At 47.5% G+C, this 19,344-nt stretch overlaps 1 protein-coding gene across 1 annotated transcript in view; it reads left to right on the top strand.

Annotated features, from left to right (window-relative positions):
- The window catches only part of UBE2O (ubiquitin conjugating enzyme E2 O), a 64,293-nt gene that overhangs the window by 42,199 nt on the left and 2,750 nt on the right, over window positions 1-19,344 (top strand). The window contains 16 exon segments of the mRNA XM_086624332.1: window positions 216-279; window positions 2,083-2,173; window positions 2,176-2,214; window positions 2,819-2,829; window positions 2,873-2,977; window positions 3,823-3,993; window positions 4,859-4,903; window positions 4,905-5,359; window positions 8,177-8,337; window positions 9,825-9,937; window positions 11,008-11,133; window positions 12,337-12,426; window positions 14,662-15,319; window positions 16,240-16,376; window positions 16,868-17,071; window positions 17,779-17,836. Of these exon segments, the coding sequence (XP_086480458.1) occupies window positions 216-279; window positions 2,083-2,173; window positions 2,176-2,214; window positions 2,819-2,829; window positions 2,873-2,977; window positions 3,823-3,993; window positions 4,859-4,903; window positions 4,905-5,359; window positions 8,177-8,337; window positions 9,825-9,937; window positions 11,008-11,133; window positions 12,337-12,426; window positions 14,662-15,319; window positions 16,240-16,376; window positions 16,868-17,071; window positions 17,779-17,836 (2,528 nt within the window).

Raw genomic sequence — 19,344 nt, 5'->3', positions numbered from 1 at the left:
TAGCACCCTGCATATCTTTAATTTTTTCTTGTATGCTGAATGGAACTTTAGATACCAGCCAGTGCTTTTATAGCTTGTCTATAACCAGTTTGCTCTGGTTATAAAGGCTCAGCAATATACTGCTGGGCATGTGGACAGACCCGCTCAGGCAGTGACTGTTGCTTTTGAGATGGATGGCTCTGGAAATGTGACCGTGTCTCTTGTCTGTTTTCCAGGTGTTCTATGAGCACAGAAGATGGAGCCAAGCTGTATGATGTTTGTCCTCATGTCAGTGACTCGGTAAGCTTCTGGTTCTCTGAGAGTCTTTTGATCAGCTTCATCTTGTAAGCTTTTGTGCAGGAGGGAGGGAGAAGGCAAACTATAGGCACTTATTAATCCTAAAAATTAAACGATGCATCACAGCTGAAAAACACTTCACTAGATCTCCACTTAAAGTGACAGGATGTAGCTTAAAGGTAAGGTAATAATCAGCACGTTTTGAGGAGGTATTATAATTAATATATCCAACTGCTTTCTTTGCAATCAACTTGCATAACATGCAGTCAGATGGCTGATGTCAAGGCAGTTCACTGTCTGCTCTTTGTATCTGTACGTGCTTGAAAAGGCTCTTACTCCATTTAATGCTTTCAAAAGTGTTCCCCTTCTGGAAAAGGGCGTATTGTTTAAAAGGTGTTCTGCTGCGTATTGTTTAAAAGGTGTTCTGCTAGAAGCACGTTTCCAGATCATGTAAAATACTGTATCTCTTGCTGTTCAAGTCCATCGCATTCTCTGACTGCTGCCATACTGGCATTTTCCAAATCACGTGGTGGGGAAGGTTTTGCTAGCCTTTGGGTGGAATGTGGAGTTCCCTGTGTGATGATGGCCTCTAACCTCTCGCACCTTCAAAGGCTGATGACAGCTTGCTTGTTCTTCCAAACAGCATCTGTAGGGCCTCACTGCACTCCTGGCAGCAGTACTGGGACTTGATTGAGAATGATGTGTAATTCTTAAAACTAGGAATACAGTCAGCCCTTATCCTTCTGAGCCTTCAAAGCAAAGGTCCCTTTGATCTAAAACTGCACTTCTGTTAAAATTTGATACCTGTTTCTTGAGTAAATGGAATATCCGTTTAATAGGATGTGCTGCTGTGGTTTTCTTGTTCTGTACAGAAAAGGTATGGTCTGTTGCTAGGTATTTTCCAGTACCTTAGTCTCTGCTGCTTTGAGTTGTGCAGTGTGTTTTCTGATAGCTAAATGGATGTTGTAGCAGCATCCAGCTTCTGGGTACCTGATTTTTTAGATGCCTTGTTTTGAGGTCAGGCTGCTTTTAAAGTGTATGTAAATCCTCTGGGGATTTGCGGTTTGGTCTGGAACGTGACTTGTCTCCAGTGTTACTCTTGATCCTGTCCTCAGAACTGCTGTGTGTTTGGTACTTAACCTGACTTAGATGTTGTCACACTGCTCTTACCCTTTCTGACAAATTACAAGACTTGTTACAATTTTGTGCTCAGTATTTTATCTACCCTAAACTGCTCTGTCCGCCCCCGCGTTCTGAATCTTTGGCTCATCAAGTTACTCTAAATATCAGTAGGAAGGAGCTCTAGAAGAGCAATTGTTGTGTTTACCATCCTGTTTTGTTTTCAAAGAACTGTCATATTAACTAATCCACTTAAGACAGGAGTAATACTTAACTTAATTTGACAAGCAGAGGAGTGAAAGCAGGCTTCCTCTGGCTCTGAAAGCTGTAGGTACTAGAACTGGAGCATGGAAGAGACAGGTTGTCCTGGCCCAGGACTCAACCCACCTTGGCTATCTTGTTACTGAGAATATTTGTGTGGAAATCCACATCTATTATTTCTCACAATTACCTTTGCTTCTTCACCACTGAGTCATAGTTTCTGGTATGGATGTGTGACCGAGCAGGTTGCTATAGGAACTGCCAGATTGACTTCAGGAGAGGAATGAGCTTTAGGAGATGGGCAGCTTGCAGACAAGACTCTTTCTTACAGTTAATCTTACAGATCATGAAAGAGAAGAGAAATGCTGGAATCTTAAGAGCAAAAGTCCTTTATGCTGTTTTTTTTCCTCCTTCATTTCCCCACAGGGTCTCTTCTTCGATGATTCATATGGCTTTTATCCTGGGCAAGTCCTCATTGGGCCTTCTAAAGTCTTCTCCAGTGTACAGTGGCTCTCAGGTTGAAACCTGTTCTGAGCACAAAGAGCAAGTTCAGATGTGGTGGTGGAGGAGGTAAGGACTGACGAGCTGACACACGGCCCACCTTCTGCACAGAACGGTCCCTGGCTGGCGTTTTTGGAGCAGTCAGCCTGCCATGGTAACCTTCCAAAGCAAATGCACTGTAGCCTTGTGTCTTCTGAGGTGACAAATTCCTCATTGTGGACTGACAGGACTTTTGAGTGTGGCTTGGCTTTTCCTCCCAAGGGTCCCTGCCAGCACCCTGTAAGGTGATGGCATGCCAATACACTTAAAGGCCATACTGCTGATCATTAGGGTAGTAGAAGCACCTCTTCTATTGAAACTTAATGTTGCATGCTATCCAAAAAGGGAGAAATTTGCTGACGTTTTGCTGAAAGAGGGAGCAGCTCCAGTCCATTAATATGTCCTTGTGACATTGACTGCTGATTTTGTATTACTAGCTTCCTTCCCAAGCCAGATGTCATCTTTTTTGAAGTTAAAAACTGTAGAAGCTCTCTGTGTTGCCAGGAGCCATGCTATGGGAGTACTGTAGTGGGCCAAGTGCAGTTTCACCGTATCCAGGACATTTTAAAAAATAAAAGCAGGTTTGCTGCTTTCCTGTGCGTAAATATCAGATCCTAGACAGTGGTCTATGAAGTCTCTGAAAAATTAAATTGTCTTCTCTCTCTTTACATTTTAGGTACAGGTGGTAGAGCTAAAGGTTACTTGGATCACTAAAAGCTTCTGTCCTGGAGGTACTGACAGTGTGAGCCCTCCTCCCTCAGTAATTAGCCAGGAGGAACCTGTCCAGGTGAGATCAGTTGAAAGCCTGTTTTCAATCCCAGCACCCAGGGCCTTCACAGACCATGAGTGACATGCCTACCAACTGATTAGACACAATGCTGCTGTTCCCAGTTTGTTTTTCTCCTTGTTTTATGCCTGTATATTCCAAGCTTAATAAATGTGAGAGAATAGCTTCCAAATTGCTTTAGCAGACACTTTAGTTACCAACACAGGGACTAGCATCCCACAATCTTCTCCAAGTACTCTCCATCTGACAAGTACATAGAGGAAAGTGGTGTCTGGCAAAAGCTTACTTCCCTTGTTCTTCCACTGTGTATGGAGCAGTGTGGGTGTCTTTTAACTGTGTGTGGGTGCAGTAGCCAGCTGAGGTGTCCTGGGTCCTGCTCGACCCAGGCGGGTGCTGAGGGAGCATCTGGTGCCCTCTGCAGGCTGCAGCTGCAGAAAATGGGCTGGACAACATTCTGAAAGAAAAGTCAGATGAGTAATAGCACAATGCAGCATAATTCCTGCCTGGAGCTCATAAGGAAGCTGCAGGAGAGGAGCTCTTGGATGACAGCAAAAAAAAATTAAACAGAAATACCAACTTTAAATGTCTTTTGGCAGCTGTCTCTGGGAGGGGGAGCCAGAGGGAGAGGAGTGACTGGTGTCCCACCCAAACCCTTTGTTATCCCCCCCCAGTCCCCGATGAGATTTCCCACTCCTCCTTTAGAACTGTGTGGCTGGAAAAGCTTTGGTGTGGAGTTGGCTTCTGCCACCCCAGAAATGCTGTTGGCATGAGGTCACGCCAGCCTTGTGAAGCCACTGGTCGCTGCTAGGTTCTGTTACTGCTTTGCACTTTGCTCATAGCTGCCCTCCTGTTCTACCAGGGTAAAGCGTCTGGGGTGCTTTGACCATGCCCAAAGGCAGCTTGGGGAAAGGTGCCTCTATGTGTTCCCGGACAAAGTGGAACCTGCAAAAATCACCTGTGAATGCCCTGAGAGGAACTGTGTCCTGGGTGAAGGATCAGTTGCCAAAAAGGTAGTTTGGGGGATCGAGGAGATGCATTGACTTCTCTAAGCGTTTCTGGTCACTGTGGCTTTTAAAAAAAAATCTTCCTGGTAATCACGTGGTCTGAAATGCGACTCCTGAAGTGGTTGGTTGTAAAGAGTAATGCATGTTGTTGCCAGCAGTGAAGTCACCTTGTACAGCAGTCTGACTTCACTGGGTGAGGTGTGAAGCTATGCCACGAGAGAACATGAACAGGACATTGAACATAGAGGTGTCACCTTGCAGGGGTCAAGCTGTGTCAGAGCTGGTGTGCTCTGACAGCCAGGGCTGTTACACGTGTCATTTCATTAGCATGACCTCACGTCTCCCATGGAGCTGAACTGTTCAGTTAAATCCTTGCTACAGTGAGACAAGAACGAAGTACTTGCGTCCTAGGCCAAATGAGTCGTGCTGTGGTTTTTCCACACTGGCCGGAGAGCAGTGACGTTCCTAGAATAACAGGATATCAGCAGTGTGGATGGTGACCTCCCTGCATAGCAGTCTGTTACATAGATTAGCTTGTGAAGCCTCTTGTGACCTTCCATAACAAAAAGTTCAGAACATGCCTAAAATAGCCTTAAAGAGCAAAACTTAATTTCCTTGGACTAGTCCAGTGCTGCTGGAGAACCAGCTGGTATTTGCTCCCGAGTAGAGCAGTGGTGAGATGCTGGTTTGCAGAATAGGAATAAGGAATAGGAATGGTTTGCAGATAGGAATTACCTTTTCGTCTGGTGTAGACGAAATGTGCAGAGGCCCATGAGGTGCTGTTTTCCTCTTTGTGCCAACCATTCCCAGGTTGGCTGGCAGCATGCTGAGTGTACAGTCGTATTGTCTGATGCCAGTCTGCTTTCTCTAGGTGAGGCGACTGCTGAAGAAACAGATAGTGAGATCATGTCATGCTCCCCAAGTCTCAGGGTACCGGCGAAGCCCCTGACAAAGAGTCTGCTGCAGTTGCAGACCAAAAATCAGAAGAGCTTAAGCCTGGATCAAAGTGTGAGCTGGATGACTCTTCCAACAGTGCATCGAGTCCTGGAGAGAGAAAGGAGGAGCCGCCTGAAGAAATGGGGAAGGAGAAAGGGGGAGCAGCAGCGCGACAGCAGCAGCACCCCTTTCTGCTGAAAGACGAGGGGTCGTCTGACTACCGGCTTCAGTCCATGGAGCAAGATGCTGATGATGAGGCAGCTGATGACACAGATGACACTAGCTCTGTCACCTCTTCTGCTAGCTCCACTGCATCTTCCCAGAGCGGCAGCGGCACTGGCCGCAAGAAGAGCATCCCTCTTTCCATCAAAAACTTGAAGCGGAAGCACAAGAAGAAAAAGACCAAGATTTCACGAGAGTTCAAGCCAGGAGACAGGTGAGTTGGATTTCCAAACATACTTGCCACTTGCGAAAATCTTCCTTACCAAAGTTGTCAGATGTAAACCCCCTCCTCGGCTTGAGTGGAGGATGATAGTGTGCTTCATGTTGGACACTCCCATGGTAGTAACCAACAGTGATTATCTTGCGGTGACTGTGCAGTGGCCTGTGTGAAATCAGCTTGGTCTCAGTCCAGCTTCTGACGAAACTGGGGCCACATGATGTGACACTGATGCTGTTCTATCTCGGCTCTGCCCGGAGGCACCGACACTATCTGTGCTGCACTAGACTCTACACAGAGAAAGACACAGGTGAATAAAGATCATACAGCTTAAACATGACACTAACTGGTTACCTCAATGGCAGCTTCTGGAGCAAGGCTGGGGATATACCATGCTAGTGGGAAAGGACAGCTTATCCTGGAGAGAGGGCTGTCTCCAGATCAGCACAGAGGTCTGTGCTGGCAGGGGTTCATGCTGCAGCGGTCTCTGTTATCCATACCCTGCTCTGGAGAGAGATCTGTAACGTCTGCCAGCAGTATACTTTTATTGGGTTTTTTAATGAACAAAATGCACTCCTTGAGAGCCTTGGAGGAATTGATTTCAGTAGGTTGGAGGGGGAGCATTGCATATATTTGCCCGTTTCTAGATAAAACTGGATCTCTGCAGTTTTTACCTTTTTCCTAACTTGAGAATGTTTAAACTGTTTTCAGGGGATGTAAAGACATCTGACAGCTGGGTAGCCTGTCTTGCTGGCTTCCCTGGGCTACTTAGTTGTGTACAGATCCTCCATCAGAAATGAACTAGTGCAGATAATACGTGAGAATCCTCCCAGAAAAGTGATATTATCAAGATTCAAGAAGTTTGAGAAAATGCCATTAACTTCATTCACATTTGGTTTGAGTATTTTAGCTTGGCTTGTATGCAAGCAGAGCTGTTCCTTTTGGGCTTTGAAGAAACGTGGATTTGAAGGTCTCAAAACCTCAGCAGAGCAGTATTCGAGTGAAAGATAAAATGGAAGTGCATGACAGGTCCTGGGAACTGATTTTTTCTTTCGCTTTTCGCTTCTCACCCCACTGCTGAGTGCTTCTACTTCACTAAAGGTTTTGTTAAGGAGAGCTTAGCTAGTAAACCTGGTAGCTTTCTGCACCATACAGGCAGTGGGGAGAAATCCCTGTGACAACACTGAGATTCCTGTGCTGGATCTGAGCAGCTCCATACAAGGAAATGCAGAGATCAGATGTTGGGAGAATTTGCAGATGACTGTGTCACAGAAGATAAGAAATACACATTTTTAAGCACAGAATGTTAAACCCCAGCTGATACCTTAAAGGGTGTATGTGGCAGCTGGTCACAGCTCGGTGTGAGGGGTCTTTACTGTTCCAAGTATTCAGATTAAGCTGGTGAGACCATCAGTAGGTGTGCTGCCAAGCACTGCTGAGAAATGCAGAGTGGATGGGCTTGCTGCAGCTAGTCACCAGATCTGATGTGGCAGCTCATGGGCATCTCTGACTGCAGGGAACCAACTTGGAACATGTCTTTACCATCGTTTAGTGACTTGCTGCAGCTCTCCGGGCATTACGTAGACCTCTGGTTATTTTTCAGTGAGGATATACAGGGATTTTTACTGAGGCCAAGTTGTGATTTCGTTTGTCAAGCAGCATAAACTGCACCACAGACTGGACTGTATCGTTTCCTTGGGTGGCCCACCTTTCTGCTCTCCCATCCTCTGCTGCACGTGCCTCCACTTCCCCCAAGGAACCATCTCTTGGCGTGTCACTCACTGCACTTGACCTGTTACAGATTTCTTTCTCTGATAATTTCTGTTGAGCACTGGACCTACCAGAACTTCATTTTATCTTAACTTAAAAATATTTCTCTGACAGACATATAAAAACAGGGCTAGGGGAAAACATTTGTATTTGCCTATTGTATCTTCTCTATGGTTTGACGTGAAAACAACATAAATGTAGCACTTGTGTCTGGAAGGCCTAGCCAGCAAAATAAAGACAAGATTTAAGATCAGCATGGAATTCAATTCAATCTCCATGCTGTAGGAGAGATGAAAATGGTAGAGGGCTCAATAGAAGTCTGTCCAACTAGACTGCAGCTCCGTTCCTCCTGCCCTCAAGCAACTTGCCTCTTCAAGCAACTCTGTCAAGCTCCACAGTGGAGTATCAGCATGTGGTCCATTGTTGCATGTTTGGGTTTCATTTCTGAGCTGCAGAGAGACATAAGTATGTCTTTGAACAGCTGGGAAGGGGACTTCTGTCTTTTAAACAAAATCCTTTGCTTTACCCACATTCAATGCGTTGCCTCTTTTTTTCTTTGTGGAAAGGCTGAGATGGAGGCTGCTTTATCTTTCCTTTCCAATCCCATGCTCTTCTAGCTTCAAAGACTCCTTAGAGCTGCCAGACTGGAAGGTGCTTCAGTGAGAAGATCTTAAATTTCCAAGTATTTGAAGCTCCTGTCTTACCTCTGCCAGGGGTAGTAAGTGGGTGCTAGTAGATATTAATTTCCTCCACTAGGAATAAAAGTGAGCTCAGCACCAGCTCCCTGGAAAGTAAATCCTCCTGCAATATAGACTTGCAGCAATGTAACATCTGCAATGATTGAGAACCTGTCAAAACAAATCCTGCTCTGTAGTTGCTTCCACTGAGACTAGATGGGGTTTCCTGACTTGCTTCCCAGCCTGCTGATGTGCGTACCCTTGTGTTGCTGAGGTCCATCTTGATTCTTGATGTTGGCAGCATCATGTTCTGGTTGTGCTCATGCATGTCTCCCTCTGGTAACTCATTGCCTTTCTGTTTTCGCAGGGTTGCTGTAGAAGTGGTGACCACGATGACTTCAGCAGATGTGATGTGGCAGGATGGCACCGTGGAGACAAACATTCGCTCCAATGAGCTGATTCCAGTCCATCATCTGGACAACAACGAGTTCTGCCCTGGGGATTTTGTGGTGGACAAAGAGGTATTGGGTGTCAAAACAATGCTCTTCTCAGGGAACAAACGTGCTTTTAATTGTGAAGTATTCTTCAGTCTGGATCTCCTAATTGTACATTGTAGCCCTTTTTACGGTAGCTGTTAGTGCTTGCTTGAGGTAGGCACAAGAGCCTAATGAGGAACAGACAGTGATTCAGGTGATGTCACATGAATGTCAGCAGAGAACTGTTATTTAAATACCAAGGTTGGACTATGACAACAAGCAAGACGTGAAAGGAATAAATGCCAAGGAACAAAGCTAGGACACTCAGTATTTCTGTAGAGTAGAGGTGGCCCACCTTCTTCTCCTTGAAAGTGCAAACAGCTCTGAGCTCTCTTGCAGAATGAGGGGAGAAATGAACAGCTCACGCTGCTTTCTCTGTATGGCTTGCCTGTCATGACCTTCCATTTTTAATTAGAGGGTTTTGGGATCCAGAGGCATGTTCTTGCATCCTTTTTCTTCACCAGACAAATTGGTGACACTAATGAGGGTCGCAGTACAAGTTCAAGGAGACTTACAGCTTTTGGATATGAAATATTGATGGCACACCATCTGACTCACAGCTCCTCTTCTGTTCTAGCAGGGGTAGACCCTCAACACTGGGGAGCAAAAGATACTGTCAGATTGGGAAGAGGTAAAGCTGGCTTTGCAAAAAAAAAAGATACTTTTTGCATGGCCGTTTCTGATGAGTAATAGTCTGACTGGTCTTGTGAGATAGACATAGTTCATGGAAACTAAAATTATCGATCAGCTCTAGCTCTGCCGTTCTAGTTTGGCCTCTGGGAATCTGTACTCAGAGCTCCATCTGTCAAACACTCTCCAAGCAGTCTGGGATACCCGCAGTTCCTTGCACCTCCCTGCTAAGGATGCCAAGAGGTGGATCCTTGTCAGCCGGATAAATCTGAAAGATGTCTGGATACCAGTGTGCTGGATAACAGCCCAGGCCTGGAGAGGTGGTCTGGGCCCAGGTTTGCTGTTGGATTCCCAAGGCATGCATGTGCACATGTATGCCTGCCTGCTACCTTTGTTTCCAGTCCGTTTTTCCAGAGGAGCACAACTGTTGTGGGCGGCACATTTTTAGATGTAGAGCTTGGCAGCCAGGGCTGCTCTCAGGGAGCTCTTGGCCAGCCTGTCCAGAAACTCTGGCAGTCTTGGTGCAGAGCTAATTTGAAGAGCAGAGCACTAAGGTGACAGTGTGTCTTCCCTTGGAGATGGAGCTCGAAAGTGATCCCAAAGTGAATGTGTTCAGCCAGTCCAATGCAACATAATCTTACTTTATCATCACTCTATGCCCTAATAAAATGCAACTCATTAGCTGAGTACAATTTTAACTGTGTAGGAAGAACTATTTTTCCTCGTGCCATTCACAAATGGAAGGTTTCAGCTGTGAGAGCTTGGGAGCTGACAGCCTCAGTTGCTGTGTGAAGTCTGTGCTGCTCCACTTAATTTGTCTCTTTTCTTTCCTACCATTGTGACCAAAAGCTCAGAGCTCCCAAGACCCCGGGTTGTATGGAGTCGTCCAGTCTGGTGACCATATTGGCCGTACTTGTGTGGTGAAGTGGTTCAAGCTGAAATCCAGCGGAGATGATGTGGAGGTAAGTGCAGGAACCAGTGCCTGCTGGAACCAGCTAAGAAAAAGCAGCTACAAAACAGCACAAGCTTCACAGATAAGCCTGGGAGTCAGCTCTGCAGTGGTGTTTGTCCTTGAGGATGAGAACAGTAATGTGCTTTTGGATCTGAGAGACTTAGCTAGAGCTGGTGTTGTTTCATATTTGTAGATTCCTGCAAGGCAAGGAAGACCAAGCAGAGAATTCACATCCCAAAATCAGCATCAGGCTCTGATATGGGTGAAGATCTCTGCTGAAGTGTCACAGACAGTTTATTTCTTGAGTTCACTATAAGAATTTTTTTCCTCCCATGTCTTTGGTAGTTCATGGAAAGAGACTCAAATCTATTGCATGTTGTCCTGCTTACCTCTGCCAGGCACTATGGCCTACAGTCAGCCTAATACTGTCAGGGCTTGTAGGAACGCTGTATTTTAGAGATTCTTGATGGACTACAGTCTAGTTGGAGATGTGTGGTTTGAGTCCTCCTCTCAAATCTGGTCTGCTGCTGTCTACCTTAGAATGGGAGACCATGTTGTCATAACTGAGTAGGGCCCTTTACATCTAGAAACAGAACATCAATCTGACCTGGAGTTGTGCTCCACTGTACCTGTTTCTCATTATTTGTGGGCTCCTGGTGCTTCTTCTTCAGGAGAAATCAAAGTAAAGATGTTTCCCATTAATTGAGAAGCTTTTTGTCAGACTCCTCCTGTTGCCTTTGATCATTTCAAAAGTATACTTTCGGCCTCACTGAACTGGGGACTTCTTTTATTCAAAAGGGAATGAAATTTCTTGCATGTCTCATGATCATAATGGCATGGAACCTGAAGTAAAGGTGAGGATGAGCAGATGAGACAGAGTATCTGTTTCCTTTCATTTTTGTGCCTTGATTGATGTGCTACGGATGAGGTGACCATAAGGGACATTAGCAGCTCCTTGCAGGCTGTTGGAGCAACTGAAAATTGACAAAATATAACAAAGTACTCTAGGTGTTGAAGGCAAGCTCGAAGGTCAGTGCAGCATCCTGGGGCTGACATGTTTGCATTCTGTCTCCAATGCAGCTGATCGGGGAGGAGGAGGATGTGAGCGTGTATGACATCGCTGATCATCCAGACTTCCGCTTCCGCACTACTGACATTGTGATTCGCATTGGCAACTCGGATGGAGCCACAGCTAAGGAAGACGAGGTGGGTTTTGGGCACAGTTGTGTGACCACAATGTAACCAGGCGTTAGTGAAGACCCTTGAAAGAGGCCCTCCTAGGCCCTGCATGGACGTCCTAAGCTCCCTAGCTTGCTAGTTTTGTATCAGTGTCATGCTGTCATGAGTAAAGTGTCAAGTCTGCAAGTCTGGTGGAGATGTAGCCTTAAAATCCTTTGACCTCAGTGGCAGAGTGTGTAGCAGAGCAAGAACGAACTTGGGACAAGAATCGAACACATGCCTGATGGCTTTTAATAAATCTCTTGCTTAGGATTTCAGAGTAACTTCTAATATGAGGATATTCTGTGGGATCCTGAGCAAGAGTGAAGGTGGATTGTCATGAAACCAGTTTCACTTGGCAACAGAAGACTGGGCGTCTGGTGTTCATCTGAGTTGTTATGTACATGTTAATTTTGTTCAGCTGATTGATCTCCTGGAGGGGAAGAAGGAACAATTTATATTGTAGAGAATACACTCTTTGCTAAGAAACAGGCTTCCTTGCTGTGCAGGGAAGACCTCCAGCTTTTGAGACTGTTGCCCTAAAAAGAGTTAAAAGGTGTAGTGTGTCTCTAATTGTGGTTCTAGTTTCAGCAGCATGAAACACATCCGAGCTTGCTCAGCTGACCTAAATAACCTTCTTCCAGTGCAAGATGCTACTTACTGTGCATGCAATGTGCCAGCTGTGACTTGTCTGTTCATGCCTATGCTCTCTGCTGGGAGAAGCTGCTGTGAGCCCCTGATGGTGGGTGTTGGGCGCAGGGGCCAGCTGCTGGCATCTCACTAGAGGGCAGCCCAATTCAGGGGAAGCTCCTGTCCCCTTGCTGGCACGACCCGAGTGGTGCTGCCTGCGGAAAGGCCACAGCCCTGGAATGGCCCTGGTCCTGATCAAAAGTCAGGATCTGCTGCCAGACCAGCCCTCCTGGTCCTCTCCTCCTTGGTGACGGGGGGGGGGGGGGGGGGCAGAATTTTCCCCATCTCCTTGGCAGTGTTGTGGGGTTTGTCCATATGTGTAGAATTATTCCTCCCCTCAGCATGGAACCCAAGGACTCCTGCCACTTCTGTGGCAGGCTGCAAGTGTTGCTTTAGGTGAGTCTCCAATCTGGAAAATACCTGTTTCTCAAAATCTGCCTGACTCTGCACTGAAATGCCTTAGAGAGAAAAGGGACTGACACACTGCTCTTGTTTTCACAGCCTTCGGTCGGACAGGTGGCTCGTGTGGATGTCAGCAGTAAAGTGGAAGTGGTATGGGCTGATAATTCTAAGACTATCATTCTGCCTCAGGTGAGGTCCTGTTCCAGCTCGTGACATCCCTATAATCCTTAGCTGAGTGACAAGTCTTGGTTTTAAATCCTGGGTGCGCAGACATTCACTGTGTAAGGGAATCATGCTCTATTTATTGGTGGCTTCCCACTTCTGTTAGCACACAAAATCCTTCCTTTGTCAGGAGGACTGGGCAACTAATTTGTCATTGCTCCTTATCAATATAGAGCATATATACTGCCAGTATGGGAGACTGTTGCTCTCTTCCCACGCTGCAGTGCACGTACACAGCTGACCACAGCCCTGCTCCTGGCCTCTGGCACCTGCTGCTTTGCAGAGGGGGTTGCAGAGCTCAGGGAACATCAGTTCTGACTTGAGCCCAGGTTCATTGCATTGCTTAACTAAGGCATTGCTGAAAGAAGATTGCTTGTCCTGTCTTGCTTGTGAAATGGCAAAGAAGCTTCCCAGAAGCTGGACTAGAGCCACAAGCCACTTGAGCTAACCTAAGGATCAGACCCCGATCTCTTCTCAGGACAGGGAGGGAAAGGAGTTGAGTGCAAACTTAAAAATACAGATATAGCCTCACTAATCCACTTATCCCCGTTCTGCATTGTTCTGAGGTTTTCCTTGTGCTGTCTTGTAATCTTATTCGCTACTCCACGTACAGTTTCATTCCATGTCTCTTCTCCTTGTTGCCTCAAATTAAGGCAGACAGCCTAAACATAAGAGGAGACCTGCTTCTGTAGGGTCCCGTCTCCATCACTGTGGCAGAGAACACCACTGCCTCCGCCGCAGAGACGCATTTGCAAGTAGAAAGTACTTGATCAAGATTTCTTTTTAAATCAAGCAGCTCTGCATTAATTACAGTAGAATAGTCAATGCCTGCACTATGGCAGTGGACTAGAGCGTTACAAAGCAGGCTGCTGTCTCCCTTCCCCCTGTTGTCACATGTGCTTGGATCACAGGCACAATCGGAGGTCTGATGTGTGCTCCACAAAGGGCTGTTCTCACACTGCGGTGCTGGGGCTCTGCAGCAGCTCCTGCTGTGTCACGCCAGTCCCTTCGATTCTGCCCGTCTGCCTAATTATGGGAGTTGGGGAAATGTCAGGAGCGTGAATTATCAGTTGGTAAAACTGTGATTTATCAATGCCTGTCCATGTGCCCAGAGACTAGCTGTCTGGGTGCTTTTTCTCGGCTCTAAAAATAAAGATGGCATAACTGGCTAATTAACTTTCCGAGTCAGATTTGGATTAGTTTTGAGGGCAGTAAGTTTTGATGGCTTTTCCTGCCTGCAGTCACTTGTGTTGAACCCAACTAACCCCTGCTGGCTGCCTGTCTCTGGGTGGCACAGGACTGGCAAAACAGTGCTGGTTCAGTTCAAGGCTTTGACAAGATGACTGAGTGTCCATGTGCTTTAGCCTCTGGGGTCATATCTTGTAAGATTAAGAGGATTCTTGGGCCGTCATTCAAGTGTCAGAAGCCTGTGGATAAAATGCTCCATCTTGAAATTCCTAACACAGCCTTGTTATTCTTGCTCCCCTGCTTGTACGTTGGAGCATGTAGTTGGAGTCTGCCTGTAAGCCTCTGCAGGGAAACCTCATGAGATTTGTAGCATGTGCAAAAGCATGATTATAACAGGTGAGGCTAGACACAGCGTGGATGGGTTCAGCTTCCAGTAGCGAAGAGGAAGGGAACGTTTTACCTAAAAGCTTATTCAGCAGCTTGGGTTAGACTTCATTGTCCCAGCTGAATTTTAAGCAGTAGTGACATACAACATCCAAAGCAGCATTGTGTGCCACAGAAGAAGAAAGCTGGTGTGGGAATGTTTTCCTGGTTCCAGCATTGTCTCTGTGGAAGGACAGAGTGTGGAGGCAGCCAAACCAGGGCTCTGTGCCAACACAGTTGCTGGTGCAGAAGCAGGACCAGAAATACTAACTCTGCAGGGGATACTCAATACCTTCTGAACTACCTCTGTGCTCAGAGACGCTGGGGCATCCAGGTAACTGTTTGGTGCCTATGTGTGCTCTTCTTGGCAGGATCTCAGCCACTGGGATGGCTGCAGCCCACCTAGAACTTGCCCTAGTTTTCCCCCAATGCCTTACTTCGAAAGGTGGAGGATGGAGATGAAAGGGGTTGAAGCAGCCCAACCAATCCTAGATGGAAGCTCCCTTTTTATGAGGAGAACTGACTTGTATTTAGAACCAGCTAAAACTCTGTGCCTCAGCCTAAGTCTCTTGTAACTTTGCTCTCCTTTAGCACTTATACAATATTGAATCAGAAATCGAGGAGTCAGACTACGATTCTGTTGACGGCAGCACCAGCGGGGCGTCCTCTGAGTGGGAGGATGAAAGCGACAGCTGGGAGACAGACAATGGCCTCATGGAAGACGACCACCCAAAAATTGAGGAGTTAGAGCCTGAGGAGCCGGCAGCAGAGGAGGTGAAAAAAGTAGAGGAACAAGTCCAGGGAGCTGTGGCTATGGCAGTTGCAGATCTTGCTGCAGAGAAAGCTGGCAAGGATGGAGCCCCAAAGAGCTTCCGGGAACTAAAGGAGGCCATCAAGATCTTGGAAAGCCTGAAAAATATGACTGTGGAGCAGCTGCTGACTGGCTCTCCCACCTCCCCAACTGTGGAGCTGGAAAAGCCCACTCGGGAGAAGAAGTTCTTGGACGATATTAAAAAGTTGCAGGAAAATCTAAAGAAGACGTTGGATAATGTGGCTATTGCAGAGGAGGAAAAGATGGAAGCCATGGTGGAGACGGAGAAGAAAGAAGAAAAAGCAGAGGCACAGACACCAGTGAGGTCAGAGTGGCCCAGCGAGACACCAGTGCTCTGCCAGCAGAGTGGAGGCAAGCCTGGAGTCACCTTCACCAGTGCCAAGGGAGAAGTCTTCTCTGTGTTGGAGTATGCTCCAGGTGAGTGTGTCGGGTCAGGCCAGTGTGCGATACTGTCCCTTGCTGTCCTGCAGTGTGTGTTTCTCCCAGACCTTTGCTTCTAGGCCTTTTGGATTAGGTATCCTCTCTTCTTCCTGGTTGTTTTCACAGCTCATTAACTGGGCAGGAGAAATTAAGACAACTTCTGTAGCACAGTCTGTTCTGGGACCTAAGCCTGGCTTTTAGGTGGTACCTCTAGGCACAACTGTAACTTCTCAGGCCACAGAAGTGGGCTTCCCTTTTGTCCATGTTGGTAACTAACTTTGAGGGGCTGCAGAGACAAGTTGCTTTCCATTGCAGGTACTTTCTTGAAAGCTACAGGCTTTGTTGAGGCTTTTTTGCAGAGATGAATTGGTTGAGAAGCAGAGCAGAAACAGCTGGTGTTCTTGTGCTGGGTGTCCTTGGTGGGTGAGTGTCCTTGTTCCAACTTGAGCCAATGTTAATCAGCCAAAAATAAAAAAGAGCATCTGGTTGTGTGGAACACTGGTGACAGCAGAGCCCAAGGTGCTTGGCGAGCCCAGCAGCCGGGCCAGACCTGGGAAGGAAAGGTGGCCAAACTGTTCTGAACCTGCAGGTGTGTGCAAATAAAGTTGGGGAGCTATGCTTGGGTTTTGCAGAGAAAGGGTCATTGCTTTGTGTGATCATGCATCATTGTCCTGACTGTGGGGCACAGGGACAATGTTGTGTCGGGACCATGAGAACAGGAGGTGCAGGTTGTGGCTGTTGTACAGCATGGGGAAAAATCAAATAATCTCTAGACTGTCTCGTGGCTCGGCACCAAAGAAAGTCAATTCTTGTCTTCCAAATTATAGGTTGAACACGTGAATAGATTTGCCTTTGCAAGGAACCTGTGGCAGTTTCCAAAGACAGACTTTAATCCTGCTTTCCTCCTTGTCCCACAGATACCCATGCCTTCAAGAAAATGGAGTTCCAGCCCCCAGAAGCAAAGAAGTTCTTTAGCACCGTGCGGAAAGAGATGGCTCTTCTGGCCACCTCCCTGCCTGATGGCATCATGGTTAAAACCTTTGAGGATCGAATGGCAAGTGTCTGCTCTCAAATGCCTGTGTTAGTGCTGGGCTCAGCATCCGGATTGCTTTCTTCGGAATTCCCTGCTTAGCCTTAATCCTTTGCGTTAGAGCTGCGGGAGGTGTGCAGCATGTGAAATATGGCTGTAATTACCGTAAACAGCTGCTTTCATGTACCCCAAATGAGGGTGACAAACAACAGGGAGCAACTCGCTGCAGGAAGCCCATTCCGGGTGCTTTATGTGCTGAGCTGCCTCCTGCTGAGCATGAAAGGCAGGCAGCCAGCAAGGCTTGAGGATTGCTGGCCATCCCCTGAAGCCCTGCTTCAGATCTGAAGACTTGGTCTTCTGTCAGGCCACAGCAGCAGCTTCTAGAAGGAAGGTGCCTTGAGCCAACTCTTGCAGGGGCTGAGTTGCTTGCAGCCCCTCTCTCGCTCGGTGTAAATACAACCCTGCAGAGGTAGGAGGACCTGTCACAGTGCCTGGCTTATCTCTTCTTTCCACAGGATCTCTTCTCAGCACTTATAAAAGGGCCGACACGCACACCCTATGAAGATGGCCTCTTTCTCTTTGATATCCAGCTCCCCAACATCTACCCTGCTGTCCCACCTCTCTTCCGCTACCTCTCCCAGTGCAGTGGGAGACTGAATCCCAACCTGTACGACAACGGCAAAGTGTGTGTCAGCCTCCTGGGGACCTGGATAGGCAAGGTAATGCTTTCATCTGCCTGTCTGTGGGGAGCAGTGGTGGTGCCAGGCTGCTTTTGGAATAAGCCACTTCCTACCAGGCCAAGAGTCCTGGGTGGCTTATGGTCTCAGGTGGCGCTTGAGCTGAGGATAGCTCTGGCTTTGGACTCTGGTTTAGATGTCTGGAGCAGGTAACTGGTGTCACTTGACTGCTTCTGGGACTGTATTTGGCCTTTGTCCTTTCTCGATGAGAAGCCTGTGGTCAGACCAGCCAGGCTGTGTCACAGTTGAGCAGAGATGCCAACATCGACCTGGGGTGTTCTCCTCTCGTTTGGGTCCCTGGCTCCCATACCATGGTTGAATCATGTACTGTGGCACAAAGTCCAGCTGGAGACTTGGAATAAAGAGAGCCAGGGAAATGCTGTGCTTAGGCAGGTCGATGCACAGGGCAGCTAGGGAGGGGCTGGAACTGGTGTCTGGCGTGTAGGGTTACACCATTCCAGGCAGAACCGACATGATGGGATGTGGTGCTGCAAAAAAATGAGATGGGTTGGTACAATGGCCTGCCAGCACATCACATGCTTGTCAAGTCAGTCCTTTGTTCCCACTGTGGGCCAGAGGACCTTAGCGATAGGAATGCAGGGAAACTGGGGCCTCGCTTCATCTAACGATTATCACAGAGCAAACCGGTGGTGCTTCTGCCCTTTAACACATTTGTATGTGCATTTCAGGGAACAGAAAGGTGGACCAGTAAATCCAGTCTCCTTCAAGTACTCATCTCCATCCAAGGTAAATGCTCCTGCAGAGCCTGCAGGACAGGCAGGGGTAGAGGGAGGAGGGGATGTAGGCATGTGGGGGAGGCACACAGTTGGGATCTGCCACCCCACTTGGGTTAGTGCTGCCTTTTGCTCTCACCTTGCTGGACAAAGCAGTGTCCTTATCTCTCCAGTTCAGCAGTGGAAGCAGGTGCAAGCTTTTCTCATGCCCTGATTTTTGGCTGCATCCCAGATCTGACACAATGCTTTCCCTTCTCACTGCGGCAGCTAAGCTCAGAGCTGTTTTGCTTGTTATTCTCAGCTGACGAAGGTGAACCACTGTGTCCTCAGCCAGTTACCAAAGTTAGTTGAAGTTGCTAAACTGGGCTTCATTCGCAGGACTGTTTTTTAGCCTGAGTCACCCGCCCATCCTACATTGGGCATATTTTTGCACATGATGCTGGTGTTTATGCTCTTTCTGAAGCAGAGAATAATCAGGGGTGTGTCTAGACCATTCCCAAGGCTTCCTGCCATAGGGCTTTGCCCTACCATATCTAGTTAGAGAGCGCACAGACTAAATCAAATCTCTTCCTCAAGGCCAACTTTCTGTGCAGGGAGCCCAGGCATGTGACTTGAGAAACCTTTGACACAGAGCAAGGGCTCCTGCCTTGAATCTGCAGGCAACTCCTGCTCCTCTGAAGTCTCTTGGTCCACCTGTATCTTCCTGTGGGGGAATGACACCATGCAAAAAGCCTTTTCTCATTTACAAAGCTGAGGAGCCAAATTTAGAAAACGAAATAATAAATGTTTTATTGGAACGACTTGGTGTTAGTGAAAAATCTCCTCTCCTGCTGCCTGGGCTTTGAGAGACTCATGATCTCACCTCCACCAGCTCTAATGCAGCGTGTGGCAGGCTGCCAGCAGCCTGGCAGTATTGGTGCCATTGCTACATACATGTAATTACACCAGATCAGAAGCAAGCAGGAGGAAAGCTTGGTATTGGTGACTCGTCACAGTATTCACTGTCTCAGAACTGCACTGTCTGATGGGACTACACTGGGTAGGATAGGACGTGGCCAACTCAAAGCCTATTACTGAAGATTGGCCGTTGGTCTGATTAAAAGGAGGGGAAAAAAAATATTTAAGAAAAAATAAAAAAATTTGGGTGTGTTTATGGGTTGTGTTTTTTGCTGGGAAGGGAGGGAAGGGAAAGGAGCTGTGAAACCTTTCCCCTCTTGCCCTTTTGACCTACTCCGCTGTTGTGTGCCCTCTGCATTGCACTGGTAGAAGACTATTCTTGCCAGCCAAGGATCTTGAATGCCCCTCTCAGTAGTGGCCGAGATCCTCACCACCCTAGCAGAAGGCCACAGACCCGTTCACATGAGTGGTCCCCTTGTGATACCATTCCAGTGCATCTTGCAGGTGCCTGGTTGTCCACCCTGGCCTCTCCTACCTGCCTGCATCAGTGTGGCTGCAGGTGAAGCCGGTGTGATGCCTCAGCAAGGCGGTGGTGCTGTGACCCTCAGACCTCAACCACTTTGG

The sequence above is a fragment of the Tauraco erythrolophus genome, chromosome 20, assembly GCF_009769465.1.
Source record: "Tauraco erythrolophus isolate bTauEry1 chromosome 20, bTauEry1.pri, whole genome shotgun sequence".
Taxonomy (NCBI): Eukaryota; Metazoa; Chordata; class Aves; order Musophagiformes; family Musophagidae; genus Tauraco; species Tauraco erythrolophus.
This window is presented reverse-complemented; position numbering and strand designations above follow the sequence as displayed.